This window comes from Myotis lucifugus, unplaced genomic scaffold, assembly GCF_000147115.1.
Source record: "Myotis lucifugus unplaced genomic scaffold, Myoluc2.0 scaffold_145, whole genome shotgun sequence".
Taxonomy (NCBI): Eukaryota; Metazoa; Chordata; class Mammalia; order Chiroptera; family Vespertilionidae; genus Myotis; species Myotis lucifugus.
Genome location: NW_005871193.1, coordinates 1039280 through 1058271, shown reverse-complemented (window position 1 = coordinate 1058271; position 18992 = coordinate 1039280). Strand labels below are relative to the sequence as shown.

Below are 18992 nucleotides of genomic sequence, written 5' to 3'. Positions count from 1 at the left end.
CGCAGGCGGATGTGAGTGCCACTCCCTGCTGCTGGCTGCTCACAGCCGCGCCTACAGGCCCAGACGCACCTTCTCATGTCGGGCATGCGAACCGAGTTCCTGGACAGGTTACTGAGAATCAGGATCCACTTACTTTTTATAGGTGTACACGTGTATACAGACAGAAAGAGCAGGTGGACTAAACACAGTCACTGTGACAGCCACCTCATGACTTACAGTCTCAGGGCTCACCCCTTTCCAGGTCGCCGAGCGTGTAGAGCTATGGGACTTGCTCTGTACGGGCAGGCACGGCTTTCAGGATACTGCGCAGCTTGAATTGCTCAGAAGTCCCATTTTTGTCCAAGAACTTGACATTGGTACACAGGCATACCTCATTTAATTGTGATTTGCTTTATTGTGTTGCCTTTTTTTTTTTTTTTTTTAACAAATTGAAGGCGAGAGCCTCCACCAGCAAAAAGATTGCAACTCACTTTACTGTGACACTCGCTTTATTGCGATGGTCTGGAACTGAACCCGCCATATCCCTGAGGTATGCCTGTAAAGAGTTGTTTTCTCTATAGAAGTAAAGTTTAAATTGGATGTTTTTGAGAAATTCTTAGAGCCGTTTCTACACCTTTTATAAGCTAGTCAATGTCAGTAAAGAAAAACAGAACATCCATCTCATTCTCTCGGGCAACTTCCGGACCAGTTCGCACTGATGACTAGCAGTGGTGCGCTGGCAGATGTTTAACACCTGCACCTCCAGGGGAGAAAAGCCAGGCTTTGTAGCTTTTGCCGATTTCTGTGGTGTAAATACTCCCACTCTGGCTGACCTGGAGTCAGCAACACCTTATCACTGAAAGTGATAGTATTTCTACAATACAGACACGACAGTCATCAATTCCTCCAAGAGCACAGACATAGAAAAATCAGGAAGTGATGAGTTTTGAGTAGGCATTACCTTTGTCTTTAATGTAATTTAATTGTAAGTTTCTATCATTTAAATTGTAATAACGGCCGCATTTAACAAACAGCTCTCAAAATGAAATTTTAACGATCAGCCTTTTTTTTTTTCTTATAAACTGGTAGGAGCTAGCCCAGCATACTGCTGAATTAGTGTCCCGAAGAAAGCAAGATTCAACGTTTCCTTTTGCCATTTTAGATCATGGATGAGCTACTGATACCAGCAGCAGGAATTTGAGGGACTCTGGACTGTGAATAAGGAAAAAGCACATAAATCCTAGGAGCATGCCACGGAGTAACGGGTTGGTTCTGATTAACTTAAAGTAGATCTACATAGAACAGTGATCATCAAGCTTTATGATTTCAACCTGTATTTTCAAAATCATCTAAGAGTGATCTTCAAACCTGGGGTGTGGTCCATGCAGGAGGCGGCCAGTAGAGTGAAGTGTGTCTCCTCCTCCTCTCCAGCGGCATCCTGGGCAGCTCTGACCAAGTCCCCCCAGGGAGGAGGGAAGTCGCTGGACGAGCCGAGTAAAATCCTAATGATTTGCCCGGGGAGGACCCAGGTACCAGAACGCGATTTAATTCCTTCTACGCCAGTATTTAGTGGAGAAGACCTGACCGAGGCGCCGGGGTACCGATGGCCTCTGCTTCCGGCCAGCTTTCTTCCACGCTCTGGTCTCCGCTGGTGCTCGAGAGGCCGATGTATTCGCCTGCCTCCTTCCCCCACTTCTACCTCTGGTAGCATTCGGAGCCTTCCGTCCCGCATGGTCTGTCCTGGGGAGGAACTGCTGCAACAACAACAACAAAAACCAGGCAGCACGTCTCAGCTGCAGCCAGCGCTGGTTCTGAGAGCTTCCCCCGCCTCGCTTCTCTGCTGCCCGTGGCTCCTTAGAGAGCCAGGTGCCAAGTTAGACCTACTGGTTCTGGCAACTGTTGGTGGAGGCAGTTTGTTGAGACTAGTGTCTGGGGCTTAGGGAATATGTATTTCTTTTTGTCTCCCTTGATTAGGGAATTTGTTCAATGTCACTCATTTGACATTCAGCAAACACTTCTTGAATGTGTGGCCTAAAGGGAGGCTCTGTGCTGGACTAGATGGCTGTTGGTACCGGCCCCCTATTGGCACGACTGTCGTTAGAGCTGATTGGGCCCCCCCCCCCCCCATTGCTCTTCTGGGCTTCTACACTGATTGCTCAAAGCGGGCATGTGTCCACTGCCCAGAGGACTGTGGCTGCCTGTCCCTTCACACTTTGCTTTTCATGGGGAGGACGAAGGCTCTGCCTGGGCACCTTCCCTGAGGGCAGTGGTTCTCAACCTTCTGGCCCTTTAAATACAGTTCCTCATGTGACCCAACCATAAAATTATTTTCGTGGCTACTTCATAACTGTAATGTTGCTACTGTTATGAATCGTCATGTAAATATCTGATATGCAGGATGGTCTTAGGCGACCCCTGTGAAAGGGTTGTTCTACCGCCAAAGGGGTCGGCGACCCACAGGTTGAGAACCGCTGCCTTAGGGCCTGGCCACATGCACGGCTGAAGCAGTTGTGGGGACGTTGAGAGCTCTGGGCGGAAAGGCCGGGGAGGGCACAGGCAATGAAAATAGCTGTGGGACTCCCCCAGCCTGGGTTCTGCAGCAGTGAGACTGTTAGGTGTGCCTCTGTCCTAAAGGAGCTTTTCTTTGCCACTTGGCCCGAGGACTTCTTTTTGACAAAAAGATCTGGACTCGAGTCAAAATCCTAAACTGCAGAGAGAGGGCCAATTGGGCTGCTGGGCTGAGTTCCAGCCAAGGAGGCAGGCTCTGCCGCTCAGGGCCCCGCGCAGGCCGGGAGAGACCTGGCCCGCGGACCTGAGGCCCGTGGGATGCAGGAAGCCAAGTTCACGTCCATGCCCCTCTCCTAGTAGAGAAACCATGAGCCAGCCCCTCATTGCTCGCAGCGCAGACAATCGCCTGGCAAAGCAGGAAGAGGGGAGAGGAAGCTGTGGAAAAGTAAACATTTCCTTGCATTTTTCTTGGACCAGAACAGCCCTGGTGGCGTGCTGAGGTCCAGAGCATCTCCCACGTCCTCCCCCCTCTGTTTTCCTCCCCTTGTGCAGACACGGCTCCTTTCCCTACCTGATGAGAGTCCAGGGTGCATCCTGTGGAAAAACAGGAGCAAGATGTAGAAGGTAAAAGCCAAGCAGGCAAAGATCACGCCGCAGACCAGGAAGCTGTAGCTGCCCCGAGCCTGGAATACCTGCCAAAGGGGAAACACAGAGACAGGGGCCATCGAAACCTCACACGAAGCTGTATGGGCGGAAGCGGCCTGCTGGGGCCCTCGGCGGGTTTTCTAGCCAAGCCGGGGACGGTCACACTGATAGACAGGAACGTGGGCAGCAGGAACATGTTGGCCTCGTTTCAAGGTCATGTTTCTGGAGGCGACAGAAATCCTCCACGGCAGGGGCTGGGCCCGGGGACCCCGGCAGTCCCTTTCAGCTCTGTGCCTGGAACCTTCTGAATAACGTCCCTGTCTTCCTTAAAACTCCAGTCACACTAGGTGTTCCTCTCCCCACGAGGCCTGACCAGAGCTTTGCAGATACGCAGATACACACACACACGTCAAAGTTGCATGTGGAATGCCCATGGGCCCACCACCAACTTCAGCAATTAGCACCAGTTTCCTCCGTAGCCTCCCGAGACCACACTGAAGCCCATCTAAGCCCCCTCGTCTGCACGCAGAGGGCCCTGTACGATGCAGCTCTTCCCCGCCCGGCAGGCCAGAGCAGAGGGCAGGGGAGCAGTGAGGAGGGACTTTGGAGACGGAAAGACCTGGGTTGGAAGTCACCCGACAGTCACTAGAAGTGTGAGACTGAGGGGAGCTGCTTCGTTGATCTGGGCTACAGTACCCTCCGCTGCAGAAAGGGGGTGACGATGTCTACACTCCAGTCTTCGGTAAAAAGCAGACTTACTTCCCCTGGTGAACACATGCACGGTGGGTGTGGGACAAGAACTGAGAGCCGGCCCAGGGCCAGGGCAGGGTCCGGGCAGGAAAGCTGGGCCCTTTGTAGGTGGCCAGAGGCTCCGAGAGGCAGGCTGAGGGAGTGGCCGGTTGAGAAGCGATGGACAAAGAACTCTGCAGCGCAATCCATCCCAGGCCCGGGAGCTAAACGTTCCCACGGGGCCCCCTGGCCCTGCTCCCAGACATGACTTGTGTTTGCCTTGGCCTCTTGCATCCCTTCCCAGCTCCAGGTTCCCCATTTGGAGGTTCAGCTTCCAGGGCTGGCTCAGCAACGGAGGCAGGTAGCACCGAGTGGGCCCGCTTGCCCTCCCACCTGCTGAAGGAGCGCACCCCAAGTGCTCCTCCCCCGCCCCCAGAGTTTTCCACTTACCCAGCCAACCAGCATCTGGAGGGACATCTCGCCAAGTCCTGCCCCTGTCACCAGCACCGTGGTCGCACAGCCTACCCAAAAGAGAAGGGCTTGGTTTAGTGAGAACAAGTTAGACAGAGGCAGCTGGCGTGTTCCGGGTTACTCTGGGAGGTGTCCGGGAAGCAGCATGGCTGCCTAGGAGGACTCCTTGCCATTCCTAAGGCTTCTCAGACTTTAGCTCTTTTTTTTTTTTTTAAATATGTTTTTATTGATCTCAGAGAGGAAGGGAGAGGGAGAGAGAGAGAGAAACATCAATGATGAGAATCATGGATTGGTTGCCTCCTGCACGTCCCCGACTGGGGATCAAGCCCGCAACCCAGGCATGTGCCCTTGACCAGAATGGAACCTGGAACCCTTCAGTCCGCAGGCTGATGCTCTATCCACTGAGCCAAACCAGCCAGGGCCAGACTTGAGCTCTTCACCGGGCTTTGGGGATGCTCAGGTCCTGCCGTCATTACGACCCTTCCCGTTCTGAGACCTTCAACGGTTCACCCTTGTCTCCTTGGTGAATTCCAAGGTGCTTAGCCTGGCATTCAGGGCCCTTCCCAATGTGCCCGCCCCCCCTTCCCGACAGACCTGACCCCAGGCCGCCTCCACTCTGGGCAGAAGGGTGTCCTGACGCCCTGGCACTGCCCCAACCAGTGCCCCGCTCACCAGCCTGGCACCGACTTTCAGAGCCCACACTTCAGAGTCAGCCTGGCCCACACCCCGCCGTGTCCCCTGCAGCTCTGTGACCTGAGGCAAGTTCTCTCCCTTTTCTGGGCCTCGGTTTCCTTCTGTGAAATGGGCGTCACAGGGCTGGTGCGTGGGTCACGCCGGTGCGAGGCACGGAGTGCTTAGCACAGCCCTGGACACGGCAAACCCCCGAAGCCAGGCCAGCTCCCTGCTGAAACCCTCCAGCGCTGCCTCAGGATCCAGTCCGAGCGCCGGGCCGGGGTTGCCAGGGCCCTTTTCAACCTGTGCCTATTGAGAGCGCAGACTCAGCTCACACTCCCTGCTGGCAGGCTGCCCTGCAGCCCGGAGAACCTCACACTCACCCCCTGGTCCCACACATGCATCATCTCCCCTCCTCCTCTCCCTCCTCCTCCTCCTCCTCCTCCTCAGCTTCCAGTCCTGCTTGGATTTCCTTCTGTTCTCTCATCCCATCCCTCAACCTGGGTTTGCTGCTCCTCTGTGCGTCCTCAGCCCCCTCATCCGTCTCATGTCCCTGCCCCCCCCCCCCGTCTGTCTCCTGGGCAGCCTCGCCCACTGGGGTTAAGCCCCTGAGAGAGGACGGGCCTTGGCTGTTAGTGCAGTGGATACATCACTGCTTATCATCGCACAGTGGCCCACGGACGGACGGACGGTAGACACAGTGTTTTTTGAATCAAGCAGATCATTTCCTCCTGTCTCTGTGCCTTTGCTCTCACACTGGCCACTGCCCCGCCCCACCCTTCCCCGGATGCCTTTCCTTTTTCCTTCCGCCTTTCCGAACTCCGGGCCAGCTCACGTCCCATCTCTTCCATGAAGCTACCTCGAGATTTAACACTGGTCACTCGCTTCTCTGAATCCCAGTGGCACCCACTGTCTGTTCCACTCATTCAAAAACCTTCCAGTACCTTCTGAGCATCAAGTACTGTGATAAACACCGATGAATAATTAGCGTTAACATATATATATTGGGTACCTGGGAGCCAGTTAAGCGGCTGAGTCAAGAGCTTTACATTTCCTCTAACGCACAAAACCTCACAGGGAAGCATTGGCATCCCCACTTTTCAGATGAGAAAACGGAGGCTCGGAGCGGGGAAAGAAATCGAATCACACGGCCACAAAGCCAGAGAGGCAGGCCAGACGGATACCCGGGTCTGCTGATGACCTCACAGCCCTCGCCCCGGCCCTTGTCCCTTGCTGGTGCCCATGGGGAGTGTGTTGTCAAGGAGAAGATGCAGTAACTCGGTACAAAAGCCTTGAGGGGATCAAACATGAGAAGCAGAGGAGGGGGTACCTTTTCAGAGGGGATCAGGGAAGCTTCCGGGAGGGACGGAGTCGAAGGCTTTCCATGCTGAGGATTCATGTGCTGTCAGGGAGGAGCCGGCTGGAATGCCAGCTCTGAGGGGGAGCAGGGTGGGAGAAGGACGGGGAAAGGAAGAGAGCCCACGGGAAGACAGGAAGGCCAGGGCCAGCTGTGGAGGCAGCCCCCTGTGGCAGCTCCGGGGACGGCTGCGTGAGTGAGTGGCCCTCGCCCTGGCTCCCCGTTAGAATCACCCAGCAGCTCCCGACCAGTGACATCAGACTTGGTGCAGCGGAAGCCCAGGCACTGGGTTTTGTAACAAGCGCTCCAGGTGATTCTCATGGGGAACCAGCACTGAACCTCTGATGGGGGCAAAGGTGAAGGCAAGGAGACACGCCAAGACCTGCCAAGGCAGCGAAGGAGGTGATCAGACACCGGGGAAAGCTGGGTGCTGGGTGCTGCTAGAGTCCTAGCAGGTAAGTGATGGAGCCCGAGCTAAGGCAGGGTGGGGAGAGATGAAGAGAAGATGGGTCTGAGTGACCATTTGCAGGCAGAACCCACCACTATCACTCGCTGTTACTCCTGTTAAACGCTAACATCTGTTGGTCACTTAAAACTGTGGGATATAGTGTGACATACATCACCATTATCTCCCGACTTCATTTACTCGCTTGAGGTTTGGGGATTATCCTTAGATTTCAAGGATGCAGGTCTCCTGTCTCATTGCTATGGGACGAAGCTGGGTGCAGCTCTAATTGCTCTGACCCCCCTCCCCTGCCGTCACCTCCCCAATACACCAATTTCCCCCCTTCCTCCTCTAAAGAAACCACCCATCTTTAATGCTGCTTTTCCGACACTCTAGGCCTAGAGCAGTGGTTCTCAACCTTGGCTGCACATTAGAATTACCTGGGAATCTTTTTAAAATCCTGATTTCTGGGCCTCATCCTCTGGAAATTCTGTTTGTTACTAATGTTGTGGCCCCACCCCATAACAAAGAAACAGAATTTCTGGAGGGTGAGGCCCAGAAATCAGCCAAGGCTGAGAACCACTGGTCTAGGCAGGCATCTCCAGTTACTTCTAAAGCAGTGGTCGCCAACCTTTCGGACCTCACGGACCACCAGTTGGCAACCGCTGTTCTAAAGGTAACGTTAACTGTTTGAAACACAACTATTTTCAATGAACTTGTTTTACGAAAGATTTCTGCCACCTGCATTTGAGAGGCTACAGAAAGAGAAGGAAACTAGGGAAGAGAATTCGAGGTTTCTGACATCAAAGAAGCAGCGTCACAACCCACAGCAGCTGTGGGTGCTGGCTCCAAGCCTCTGTGTCTGGAGCAGTATCCACGGGAACCAGCAAGGGGCCACTATGACTGCTGAGGTGTAAAACCCCTCTCCTAGGCTGTGACTTCTGTGCTACTTGGAATGTCCACGCATGTCACACAACACGCCAACTGTGGGTCAGCAGAGATCACTCCGGGGAAAAGGAAGTGGGCGAGAGGAACGTACTGCTTCTCTGAGGCCTGAAATCACACACTGAGGTATCCTGTTGAAGTGGGAGCCACCTGGATCAGAACCTGTTCCCACCAGCCAGGAGCATCGCAGGAGACGGGGAGGGCGGGAGGCGGCGCCGGCCAGAGGGAGCGCCCGCCCTGCACACGTGCACACTCACCCTTGTACTGCAGGATGTCCTCCGTGTGGGCCAGCAGGCTGGGGAAGGTGCTGCTGAGGAACAGGCCCAGGCAGGCGGTGCCCGCGAACAGGAAGATGACGTTGTAGGAGAAAGCGAGAAGCACCAGGTGTGTCACCACCACGCCGACCTGTCACGGCGGTGACGGAGGTGGTTAGAAACTGGGAAAGGCTGCGTGTCCATCAGAGAGAAAAACCCGCAGGAGTCGGACACTCAGGCGTGAGGAACAGCGCTGTGACCAGTGTGCCACCCTGTGGAAGAGGTGGGGACTGCACCTTCCGCAGTCCTGGCTGCCAACCCAGCCCAGAGAACGTGAGGCCGGGAGAAGGTGCGCCCCCCCTGCCCCCCCCCCCCCCCCCCCCCCGCCAGCCATCGCCAACAACTGGCCCACCACACACACTCAACAAGTGCTTGGTGAGGGGTCCTGACTGCCCCCAAGGCCCTGCCTGTAAACACAGGGAACTCCATCCAAGTCATTAGCTCTGTGCCTGCAGCTAGAGGCGGGGTCACACTCCCCACGAAGAGGAACTGCTGCTTCCTTAAAGGCCCGGAGCTCACGGAGGAAGCCCCAGTCGCAGGAGAGTGGTGGTGGCTGCAGGACCCCCAGCGTCCAGGAATCCCGACAGGACTCCCAGAGATGGTCAGCGTGGCTCCCCCCAGATTCGGCTCAGACTCCACCGGCAGATGGTAGCCCCTGCGATGGGCCAGGGGACCAGCAATCTTTCTAGTTCAGTCAGGGGACTGCCCCATGGGAATGTTTTTGGTAAAACAACCCTTTAAAATTCCTTTTAAAAATGTGTTTGTCGCCCTGGCTGGTTTGGCTCAGTGGATAGAGCATCGGCCTGTGAACTGAAGGGTCCCAGGTTCCATTCCGGTCAAGGGCACATGCCTGTGTTGCGGGCTCAATCCCCAGTGTGGGCCATGCAGGAGGCAGCCGATCAATGATTCTTCATTGATGTTTCTATCTCTCTCCCCTCCTCCCTTCTTCTCTGAAATCAATAAAAATATATTTAAAAAAATAAAAAATGTGTTTGTCAATATCGGCTAATGTCTATACAAAGTGCATCTGGGCCCAGCTGGTGTGGCTCAGTGGTTGAGCATCAGCCCAGGCACCAGGAGGTCACCGGCTGGGTTCTGGGTCAGGGCACGTGCCTGGATTGCGGGTTCAAGGTCGTGCTGGAGGGACGGGTGTGAGTCCAGGCACAGAGGTATTTGTGGAGCTGGATGATGGGAAATTTCTTTCTGGAAGGTCATAAACCAGGACAAGGCAAATCCAAAACCTTTCTTGGGACTCATCATGTTTGGTCTGTGTAGCCCCAACAGTATTTCCTAACCCTCTGCTAGAAACTCGACTTTCTGACAACAAATGGGGCTACGAGGGCAGGGAGTGAGTTCCCAGTCCCTGGGGGTTTGAACAGGCCGTGTGCCCCTCCTCTGCACAGGGGTGTTATGGAGGTAAGTCCAGCCCTTCCAGGAGGTTGGGTGGAGACCTTTCTGGAATCTGGAATCCGGACCCTTGGTCATAGGTGGTGCCAGAGATACATTTCAGGGTGAAAGCTAAGACCCATCACTCAGGCTCCGACCTCCCGCCTCCTGGGCAGACCAGTTCCTGGACGGCAGCCCACATGCCAGCCTGGCTGCTAGAGAACCACCTGGGAGAGTTTCAAAATGCAAATGCCAGGTTCCAGCCCGGAGAGGGTGATTCTGAAGGCCCGGGGTCCCCTGGCTTCCACTGGTCACAGGCTCTGCCAGCTGGGCACCAAGGTGGACACGGAGGACCAACGCCAGAACCTGCTTCCCTTGCAGGCAGGTTGTCAGCTGGGACCTACCCACACACAACAGGAATCGCCTCCTTCCCTGTCGGAGTACAGATGGGGGGAGGGCAAGGGCACAAGGGTAGGCTCCACCTCCTGGATCTCCACCCTTCTTCACCAGCATCTCCCCCTCCCTCTCCCCCGACATCGCACCCCATTGGCAGAGTTCAGTCCTGAGCAAAGGCCTGGGGCGGTGGTAGGGCCAGGAGTGAATGCTTCTCCTGAGGCTCCAGGAAGTAAGAGGAGGCCACTCACCACATTGATGAAAACCATGGTGGCCGGCCTCACGCGGGAGGAGATGGGGATGGAGACGAGCTGACCCAGGGTGATGAAGCCCCAGAAGAGGCTGGGGAGGTAGCCAGCCATCCTGTGTCCCATCGACATGGGCTTCTCCACGGCATAGCTGTACACGAAGGTGGAATACGCGCCCTGTGGAGACGGGCCCGCTGAGCACACCCGCAGCGCGGCCAGACCAGACCCCAGGGAAACGAAGCCCTGGCCGGGCAGGTGTCGGGGGACCCTCCTGCTCCACAAAGGGTGGGCTTGGGGCCAAGATCACACAGTGCACACAGGCCGGAGCGGAGGACAGACCCTGGGCGCCACGGCTCCCGGCTGCACCTGCGCTGGCCTCTGGGTCCAGGGCGGTGCGGGAGCTCCGTGGCCCCTCACCAGATCCGGGTCCCACTACGTGTCTTATTTGTCCTGATTCCACAGAAAGCTTTTTGTTGAAGGACGTTTGCTGAAGAGTGTGTGTACCAGCATCTCATTTTACAGATGAGAGGGTGGAGGAGGTCACACTGCGAGTTGGAAGTCAACCAGCGCCGGCCGACACGAGCACCTTCCGCCAGGTCGCCGAGGGTGCGGGCTTTCTCTCTGGAGAGCCCCTCATGTGGCCATCAGTGAATCGGCCATTCACACCATCCTAATCTAACCCTTAGAGATTTCTAGAAAAAGGCATTATGTGGTGTGACAGAGGTCACCAGCAGACTGAACCGCTGGGCCCCGCCCCGATATCTGTGGCTGGTTTGTGCGACGTGGCGAAGGAGCCCAGGTGCGGGATGTATTCCAGGGAGCAGAGTGCCGCTGAGTTCACCTGGTATGACCTCTGCTTGGCGGAACAGGGCTCTGCCCCTTTAAAAAACTCGGGGTGGGCCCTGGCCGGTTTGGGTCAGTGGATAGAGCGCCGGCCTGCAGACTCAAGGGTCCCAGGTTTGATTCCGGTCAAGGGCATGTGCCTTGGTTGCGGGCACATCCCCAGTAGGGGGTATGCAGGAGGCAGCTGATCGATGTTTCTCTCTCATCGATGTTTCTAACTCTCTATCCCTCTCCCTTCCTCTCTGTAAAAAATCAATAAAATATGTTAAAAAAAAAAAACTCGGGGTGGCCTGCACTTAGTAACAAACCCATAGGCCCCTCTCTCCAGAGTTAACGAACATGTAAACCATTGGCTGGGACAGAAGACCGTAGTACCAAGGGGCTGTGAGCAATTCTGGAAACAGCCACCCCAGAACTTCTATTCAGTTTGAAGTTTTGGATCGACTGAACTACAGGTGAGGGCTCTAGGAAACCTTGATGCCTCTCTCCTTCTCTTGCCATCCCCAGATTGGAGTCTCGGGCGGGGGGTCCCCAGGAAGGGGTGCCCCGGGGGCAGGCTCACCGTCATCCCGTCGGTCATGAACAGGACCAGGGCAGCTGTGACATGGATGGCGAAGAAGGAGTAAGGGGCTCCTCTGAAGTTCCTCCTCCGGCAGCAGCTGAACAGGTCCTCGTGCACTGGATGAGACGAGAAGAGCAGGGCTGAGCCTTGCTCCCGCCCCGTGCCTCTGCGTGCCCAGGGGACGTGGCTGGCGGCATGGAGGACCACCTACGGCCTCCTACCTTCTCTAGCTTCAACCAACCATCTGTTAGAATCAGCCCCTGGCCACCTCTCAGTCCTGGTGGAAGCAAGGCTCAGAGAGGTCAAGTAACTTGCCCAAGGTCACACAGCAAGGTTGGAGCTGGAAGTCTGCCTTCCTGGTTCCCTTGGCCAGGCTGCTCCATCTCCTGCCTCATGAGACCATTGGCGCCAAGGTTCTTTTCCAACCTCTATCGCCTGTGACCTACGGTCACCCTCTGGGGGAGGGGTTACCGGAGGAGCCTCGGTGTGGGGCTGTGACATGAAGGTCCGTGAGAGCCCCCACCTGGGTGTGACTGAACCTTTGGGGGCAGCGAGGAAGCGGCTTCCTTCTCGGGAGGCTGTGTCTCCAGGGCGAGCTCATCTGCAGACAGGAGCAGCGGCCTCCTCTGCGGGCAGCAGGTCAGCAGCCGCTCTTTGGACAGCAGATACAGCACAGCCATGGGCACCGGGAGCTGGGGGTGGGCAGAGGGTCAGGAGAGCCCTGTTCCCGCCAGGCTCCCCCCTTCCCACGCCTGGCCCACTGCGTTCGCCCGCACGGTCGTGGGGCGCAGGTCTGCGCGGTCCTGGGAGAAGACAGCTCTTTTCCAAGGGTGCCCACCTAAGAGGCGCCCCCAGCGAACGCAGCCTCGACCCCGCGCAGGCTTGGTGGAATTGCTGCCCAACCTGGACTGCCCCTGTTTCCCTGAAAAGACAGGTATGTGCCACCTGCAAAGCGTAGACTCGCACCGGCCTCTGCTGGCCAGGAGAGGTGCCAGAGCTAAACTCATTTCCAAAGAAGTTCTGCTTTGGTTCATCTCGGCTCTATGAACCGTGCTGGGGGGGTTACCATCCCCATTTTCCAGATGGGGCCAGTGAGGCTCAAAGTTATCACTTAGTCAGAACCCTTTAGAACTGGAAGAGACCTGAGAGGCGAGCTAGAGGCCCAGCGAGCATTAGCGCGGGTCACACAGCTGACGTCAGGCAGAGCAGGGCTGGCACCCGGGCACCCTGCTTCTGCCCAGTGCCATCGCCACCTCAGGGGTTGTCTGGGTGATGTTAAACCCCAGGAGGCAGAGGCTGTCCGCGGGGGCTTGGTGTCTAAATGGGAAAGAGACTCGGACTCCTTTTGATTTAAAAATGCCGGCTACGAGCAACACACCCAAGCCCAGTGTTAGGGGAGCCGCTCAGGCGTCACGAACTCCCAGAGCAGGGAGGAGGGTATCCTGTCTGAGGAGCCCGGAGAAGCCTCCGCCACCTCCCTCGGGTGCCCTGCACGAGTCCAACCACCTGCTGCCAGGAGGGCCTCATCCAGTCCGGCCTCTGCCCTCGCTGCCGCCTCCCACATAGTTCCTCCTCTTAGGAAAGAGGCAGCTCGGGAGCTCTGGAAGTTTCCCTGAGGCCGCGGCTCCTCTGCCTGACGGAGGGGAGAGGGAAAGTGCGCCTGGGCAGCTGTGAGGGAGCCTCCCCAGCCGGCAGCCAGGCTGGCTCGGTCCAGCATTTTCCAAGCCACCTGCACGCCAGACTGTGCTGGCACGCCCTGTGGGCACCTTGGGAGCCTCCCTCCACCCTCAAAAATAAGTCCAAGGTCAGACTCTGCCTGGAGAGCGAGAGCCACCGATTGGGCCCGAATGGAGGGAGACAGTTCCCGCCCTCAGGAGGCCGGGTCTGGGTGGCGAAGCTCTCCCTCCGGTCCGATGGGGGAACAGGAAACCCACGCGGGGCCGCTGGTGCAGAAGGCCAATGCCGAGTGAGGGCCAAGGCACACGGCTGCGAAGGGGCCATTCAGGCGGGGCTTCCAGGGAGGCGGGTGGTGGGGAGACGCACACCTGGCATTGCCACAGGAACACACGCCATCTCCAGAAGAAGCCACCTTGAAAGTCAGAGAGTGCCAGGTGGGCTGTGCATGTGTGTGTGCGTGCGTGTGTATAAGTGTGTGTGTATGTGTGCGTGCGTGTGTGTGCATATGTGTATATATGTGTGCATGTGTGTGCGTGCGTGCGTGTGCGTGTGTGTGTGTGTGTGTGCGTGCGCGCACACCCACCCACCATCACCCACATGCTCGCTCGCATGGCTCATTCTCTTCTGTGTGGGCTGTTTACCTTCAGACACAAAGCGATGGAAAAAATACGGAAACCCTGCAGCCAACAAAGCGCCCCCAGCCTGCACCTTGGGGGTCAGGAGAAAGCACCCCCAGCCTGCACCTTGGGGGGCAGGAGAAAGCGCCCCCAGCCTGCACCTTGGGGGGCAGGAGAAAGCGCCCCCAGCCTGCACCTTGGGGGGGCAGGAGAAAGCACCCCCAGCCTGCACCTTGGGGGGCAGGAGAAAGTGCTCCCAGCCTGCACCTTGGGGGGCAGGAGAAAGCGCCCCCAGCCGGCACCTTGGGGGGCAGGAGGAAGCCTGGGGCTTTTGTGGACCTTCCAGCCTCCTGGCCCCAGAGCCCCAGCTGACATGGCGCTGACACTGCTCCTTCCCGGTGCAGGGTCTCCTTGGACATCGCGGCCCAACACGGCCTTGTTCCCAAGCAATGATGGGCCGGCAGAAAAGGCAGGGAGCGGAGTGAGAGGGGAAGAGGGGGAGATTCTGTTCTGGGGAACAGGAAGTTACGAAGGAGAAGGAAGGACAATGAGCAGTGGCTGCAGGTAGGAGGTTTGTGCTAGGAGTCGGGCCTCCAGCCCGGCCTGGCCTCTTGCTGGCCCCCGTCAGGGCATGAGCGGTGATGGTGTGACACCGAGGCTCAGAGGGCTGACCAGGTGGTCTCAAGAGCCCCTTTCAGTGCTGCCTGCACAGCAGCACTCAGTCCCAGCAGCAGCCGGGCAGCCTCTGGGGGTGACAAGTCCGCTCAGTGCAGGAGAAGCTCTGAGTCAGAGTGACAAGCCGCACGGTGACTCCATCCCACAGCCAGCAGGCCAGGGGCCACCGGAACACTCCGCACTCCCAGCCCCTGCTGGGCCCAAGCCAGGGGGCCAGGGCCGCTCCTGACAGTCCCTCCCAAACAGGGCCGGAGGTTGGGGTGGGGGAGTCCCCCCACCTCTCCTTCTGCCCCAGCCCAGCTACCATGGGGGAACCCGGCGTGGGTCACAGAGCAGCCGAGGAGGTTTCCAGCCAGAGACCAGAGTCTGTGCTGATGGCAGGGGGTGTGAGCTGGGGGCTCAGAGGGGCCTCAGTGCCTGAGCCAGTCAGTGAGGTAGTCAGTCTCCGTTGAGGAGCCCGGAGAAGGGCCCGGCCTGGCCCGCAGCCTCCGGCCCAGGGTCACCGACGACTTGAAGGCGGGCCCCGATTTCACTGGGCCAACCCTGTGGCCTGCTCTATCTCCCCGGAGAACTGCAGTCACAGGGTGCCACCCTGAAGGACCTGGAGGTGAGCTTCTGCAGCCCTCCTTGTGCTCAGATAAATCCTGGGGGTCAGCTCTCCCACCCGCTTGCTTTCCCGAGGGCACACTCAGCCTCAACCCGTTTCTCAGAATCAGAAACATCCTCAGCAGGAGCCGGGATGGACTGGTACTCGCAGCTGTGACTGACCCCCCCTCCCCCCCCCCCGCCATCCCAGTGGCACTCACGTTGATCAGGGCCATGATCCAGAAGGCGTAGGACACGCGGGTTCCTGCTCCGTCCGGCGGGGACAGCCCAGGGAGCGTCTGGTTGGCCCAAGGCCAGGCCCCCGCGTGGTGCTGGCCCAGGACCCTGGAGGCGTGGAAGAGGCGACGGCCGGAGGTGACATTGACCGTGCTATTGGCCGGCAAGCAGCTGTTCTCCGACAGGAAGGGGTCTGCGATCAGGGGGCTCAGCAGAGCCCCAAAGCCCACAAAGAAATGGAGAACCTGGGGAAGGAGGAGAGGTAGCGTGGGGGGTGATGGCTCAGGCTTCATATCCCACCGCATCTGTGTCCCATCTGGGAGCCCCTGCCTGGCCCAGGTGGGAACGAGGGAGTGGGAGGCAGGAGAGGGAGTGAGCTCCCCAGCCACCCGCGTGTCCTGGGACGATGATGACAGTGGCTGCTCTCCCTCCTTCCCCAAATCTTAACCCCCAGTGCGGACTGTTCCCATGTTAGCCCCACCAAAGGGAGGAGGGCTAGTGAAGGGAAGGGCTGGGCTGGAGTCCCGGTAACTGGAGGATGAGGAAACAGAAATGCAGCGAGGGGGAAGGAGACAGGAGGAAAACAGCCCCCCTGTCACGCCACTTCCCAGTGACAACAAACTCTCTGCTTAGCGCTCAGACTCCCGTGAGCGCCCTGCAGGCAGGGCCAGTGCTACGCCCAGAGACACTGAACTGTGCCCCTGGTGCTGTTCCTGCATCAGCACCCTGAGGCCCGGGCAGAGGGGCTGGGAGAGACGGGCAGAGGGACAGGCCCCTCCCCGCCCCCAGCTCGTGCCCGCGTGGGCTCACCTGGAGGAAGATGGCCGAGTCCTTCTGGTAGACCCTCACCAGCTGCATGTTGGCCACGGTGTCAATGCAGCCCATGGCCAGGCCCGCCAGCGCCATGACGGAGGCCAGCACCTTCACGTTGCGGCAGAAGGGGATGACGGCGAACACCAGGGAGATGGTCAGCGAGGAGGTGAAGAGGGCCCACAGCGACTGGGCCAGGCTGCGGTCAGGGAGGGGCGCGGTCAGTGGAGGGGCCCGGAGCCCGCGGGGCCGGCCCCCCACACGCTGGCGAAAGGGGAAGGACGCTGGGAAGAGGCTCTGTCACTTACTGGCTCTGGGCTGCGGGCAAGATGTTTAACGAGCCCAAGTCTGAGAGCAGCCCCCTCAGGGGCCGTGTTGTGAGGACTCGGAGAGTATGTGTGGGGACACGATGGGCCTTAACAGAGTGTAGCTGCTATTATTTTACTTACAAGCAAGTTTATATTGTTTACCTGAAAGTGACTAGAGGGGAGTCTGGTTTGAGGATTTCAAGGGAACTGGGCCACATGCATGAAGCACAGTTCCCTGAGCCCAAGGCCCACAGCGAGGTGTCGGGGCGACTTGGTAACCCCCTCGATGGGCAGAGCTGTTGGGCCCTGTATCTGGCCAGTATCTGGATGGGGGCTCTGTGGACACCCCCATTGAGAGGCATCCCCTGGAGGAGCCCACCACAGCCGGCGGAGGGCCTGTCCCCGAGAGGGAATGAATGGATGAGCAAGGGAATGAATGAATGAATGGGTGAGCGAGGGAATGAATGGGTGAGCGAGGGAATGAATGGGTGAGCGAGGGAATGAATGGGGCGCCTAAGGCTCTGTCCAGGTCTTTTCCGTACACCCTGCCTGATAAGCACTCTCAGAGGAAGGAAGGAAGCCTGGTATTTTCTGGGACCAGCCTGCCAGGCTAATGTGGGGAGGAAGGAGACTGGGCAGAAGATGTTCTGGAAAGAAGAAGTTGTGGAGAAACTTCTCGACTTAGGAAGAGTTGGGGAGCCCCAGCCAGCCTCTGTGGCGGCTGAGCGTGGGAAGGGGCAGGGCACGTGGCGAGATGTGTCTGAATCGGCAGCACGCTGAAGAAAAGCGAAACTCGCCCCTCCTCACCCCGACCTTGCCTTCCCCGGAGGGTCTGGCCTCTGCACCCTGGCGCTCAGCTCTCATCTTTGATTAATCCGTTATCAGAGGGCTTGGCTGACCGCAATAGTCCGTTATTTTCTCTTTCTTGTTTCCAGGCTGATCTGCCTGACAGATTACTGACCATGACCCCTGCCTGTTCCCACTCCGAGCTGTGTGAGGGGCGTGGGAAAGCTCGCTCACCCTGGCCACTGTGAGGAAAATAGGGATGCCCCTGTCCCTGCCCCGCCAGCCCTGCTCTGTGGGCCCCCAGCGCTGGCAGCCTGGGCGCTCACTGAGCTTCTGCTTCCGGCAACCTGATGGCTGCGGCTCCCCTACCTCTGACGCCAATACAGGTGGTGCCCACACCTCCTCGGGGCACTAAAAACACAGGACTTTCGTACCAGCTCTCCCTCCCCCTCTCTCCCCTACACAGATGTTTAAGGAGCCCAGATGTTGCACCCTCCTGGCTGGCCCGACTTCAGGGACCCCAAGAGGGCCCCTCTCTCCTTCAAATGTCCCCTGCGCTGACCCAGGACACAGCGGTGACAGCCCCACCACTCACTCCCCACTCGGGGAAAGCACAGGTGCCCGGGCACAGGAGCGCTCCTGAAGAGCTGGCACATGGCACCTGCCCCGATCCCTGAGTGAGCCTCAGCACTCAGTCCTGGGGCAGGTCCAGGGCCGGCCGCGACGGGAACGGGAAGGAGATGGGGCGCGGGAGAAAGTTTACACGACAACGACCAACACTTCAGGGTCCAAGGCACCTGCACATGACCATGCTGGGAGGTAGACTTTGCAATTGTTGACCCAAAGTAAACTGAGGCTGAGAAAGGCCGAGAAAGTAGCTGACAGAGCCTGGACTTAACCCCAGGTCTTCCATGCCATGCTCCACGTCCTTGGAGGAGGGCACACGTGCATGTGTGTGTGTGCGTGCATATGTGTGTTGTGTGTGTGCCTGCATGTGTGCGCATGTGTGTGTGTGTGTGTGTGTGTGTGTGTGTGTGTAAGGCTGGAAGGCTGGTGTTGGGCCACAGTCCCAGCCAGGTGGAGGGGGTGGCCAGCAGGGAGCATGAGGGAGCCTGCAGCTACAGTTGCTGGAACATGAGCCCCAGGGTCCCTCTGCTGGTGTGATGGGAGCTCCAGAGGCACGGCTGGCCTCATCGCCCGCCTCCTCCCACCGCCCAGGCATCTGCTGCCACCTGTTCACTGTGGGACCCCGTGCCCAGCCCTGAGCTCGGCCCTGAGAAGGTGCTGGATGCGGCTGGTGAAATGGGAGGAGAGGGGAAGGCCTGTCTCATCCCAGCGCACAGGATGGCGCGGAGAAAGCACGGGAGACTGGGAGGCTGATGTGGGAGTGTAGGGGGCGGCAGAGGCAGCGGCAGAGATGCCAGGAAGGTGCTGAGTAGGACAGCAGGGGCTCAGGAAAGGGGCTGGGGAAGGGCTGGTGGCCAGCGTGCTGCCCCGTCCAGGCCTCTCCTCTCTCCCATCTGGACCCTCTCACCCTGTCATTCTTGAGAAGGACACTTGATGCCCACAGGTAGGAGGGAGGCAGAGAGGCCCGGCAGGAAGGAGAGGCGGGGGAGCCTGCCCGGGAAGTGCCCTCCCTGCCTCTCCTGCCCCTTCTGGGCAGTGGTGGGAGCTTGCCACCCACCGGCTGAGGCGGAGGCGGGCTGAGCCCATATGGGCCTGGGTTCCTGGGCGTGAGGGGATGGAGACTGTTCCCAGCGAACGGGGGCAGCTGCGTGTGGATCCCGGGCTGCCGTCCTC

General features: G+C 58.3%; 1 protein-coding gene across 1 annotated transcript; it reads right to left on the bottom strand.

Moving 5' to 3' along the window:
• Window positions 1–1552: 1552 nt before the first annotated feature.
• Window positions 1553–17270, bottom strand: MFSD4A (major facilitator superfamily domain containing 4A). The gene is made up of 10 exons (XM_006094833.3): window positions 17214–17270; window positions 16099–16362; window positions 15273–15533; window positions 12021–12189; window positions 11498–11613; window positions 10096–10269; window positions 8009–8156; window positions 4312–4382; window positions 3059–3179; window positions 1553–1733 (listed from the first exon to the last, which is right to left on the bottom strand). The coding sequence occupies exons 1-10, from the start codon at window positions 17268–17270 to the stop codon at window positions 1675–1677; spliced, it is 1440 nt and encodes a 479-aa protein (XP_006094895.2). The 3' UTR covers window positions 1553–1674.
• Window positions 17271–18992: the final 1722 nt, after the last annotated feature.

Bases quoted from the DNA above. Each gene is read 5' to 3' on its own strand.
- MFSD4A (XM_006094833.3), bottom strand. From the start codon at position 17,270: ATGAGAGCTGAGCGCCAGGGTGCAGAGGCCAGACCCTCCGGGGAAGGC. The intron at 4,383-8,008 runs GTGAGTGTGCAC...TCTTTTGGGTAG, and splicing joins GGACATCCTGCAGTACAAGG to GCTGTGCGACCACGGTGCTG. The intron at 3,180-4,311 runs GTAAGTGGAAAA...CCCCTTTGGCAG, and splicing joins TCCAGATGCTGGTTGGCTGG to GTATTCCAGGCTCGGGGCAG.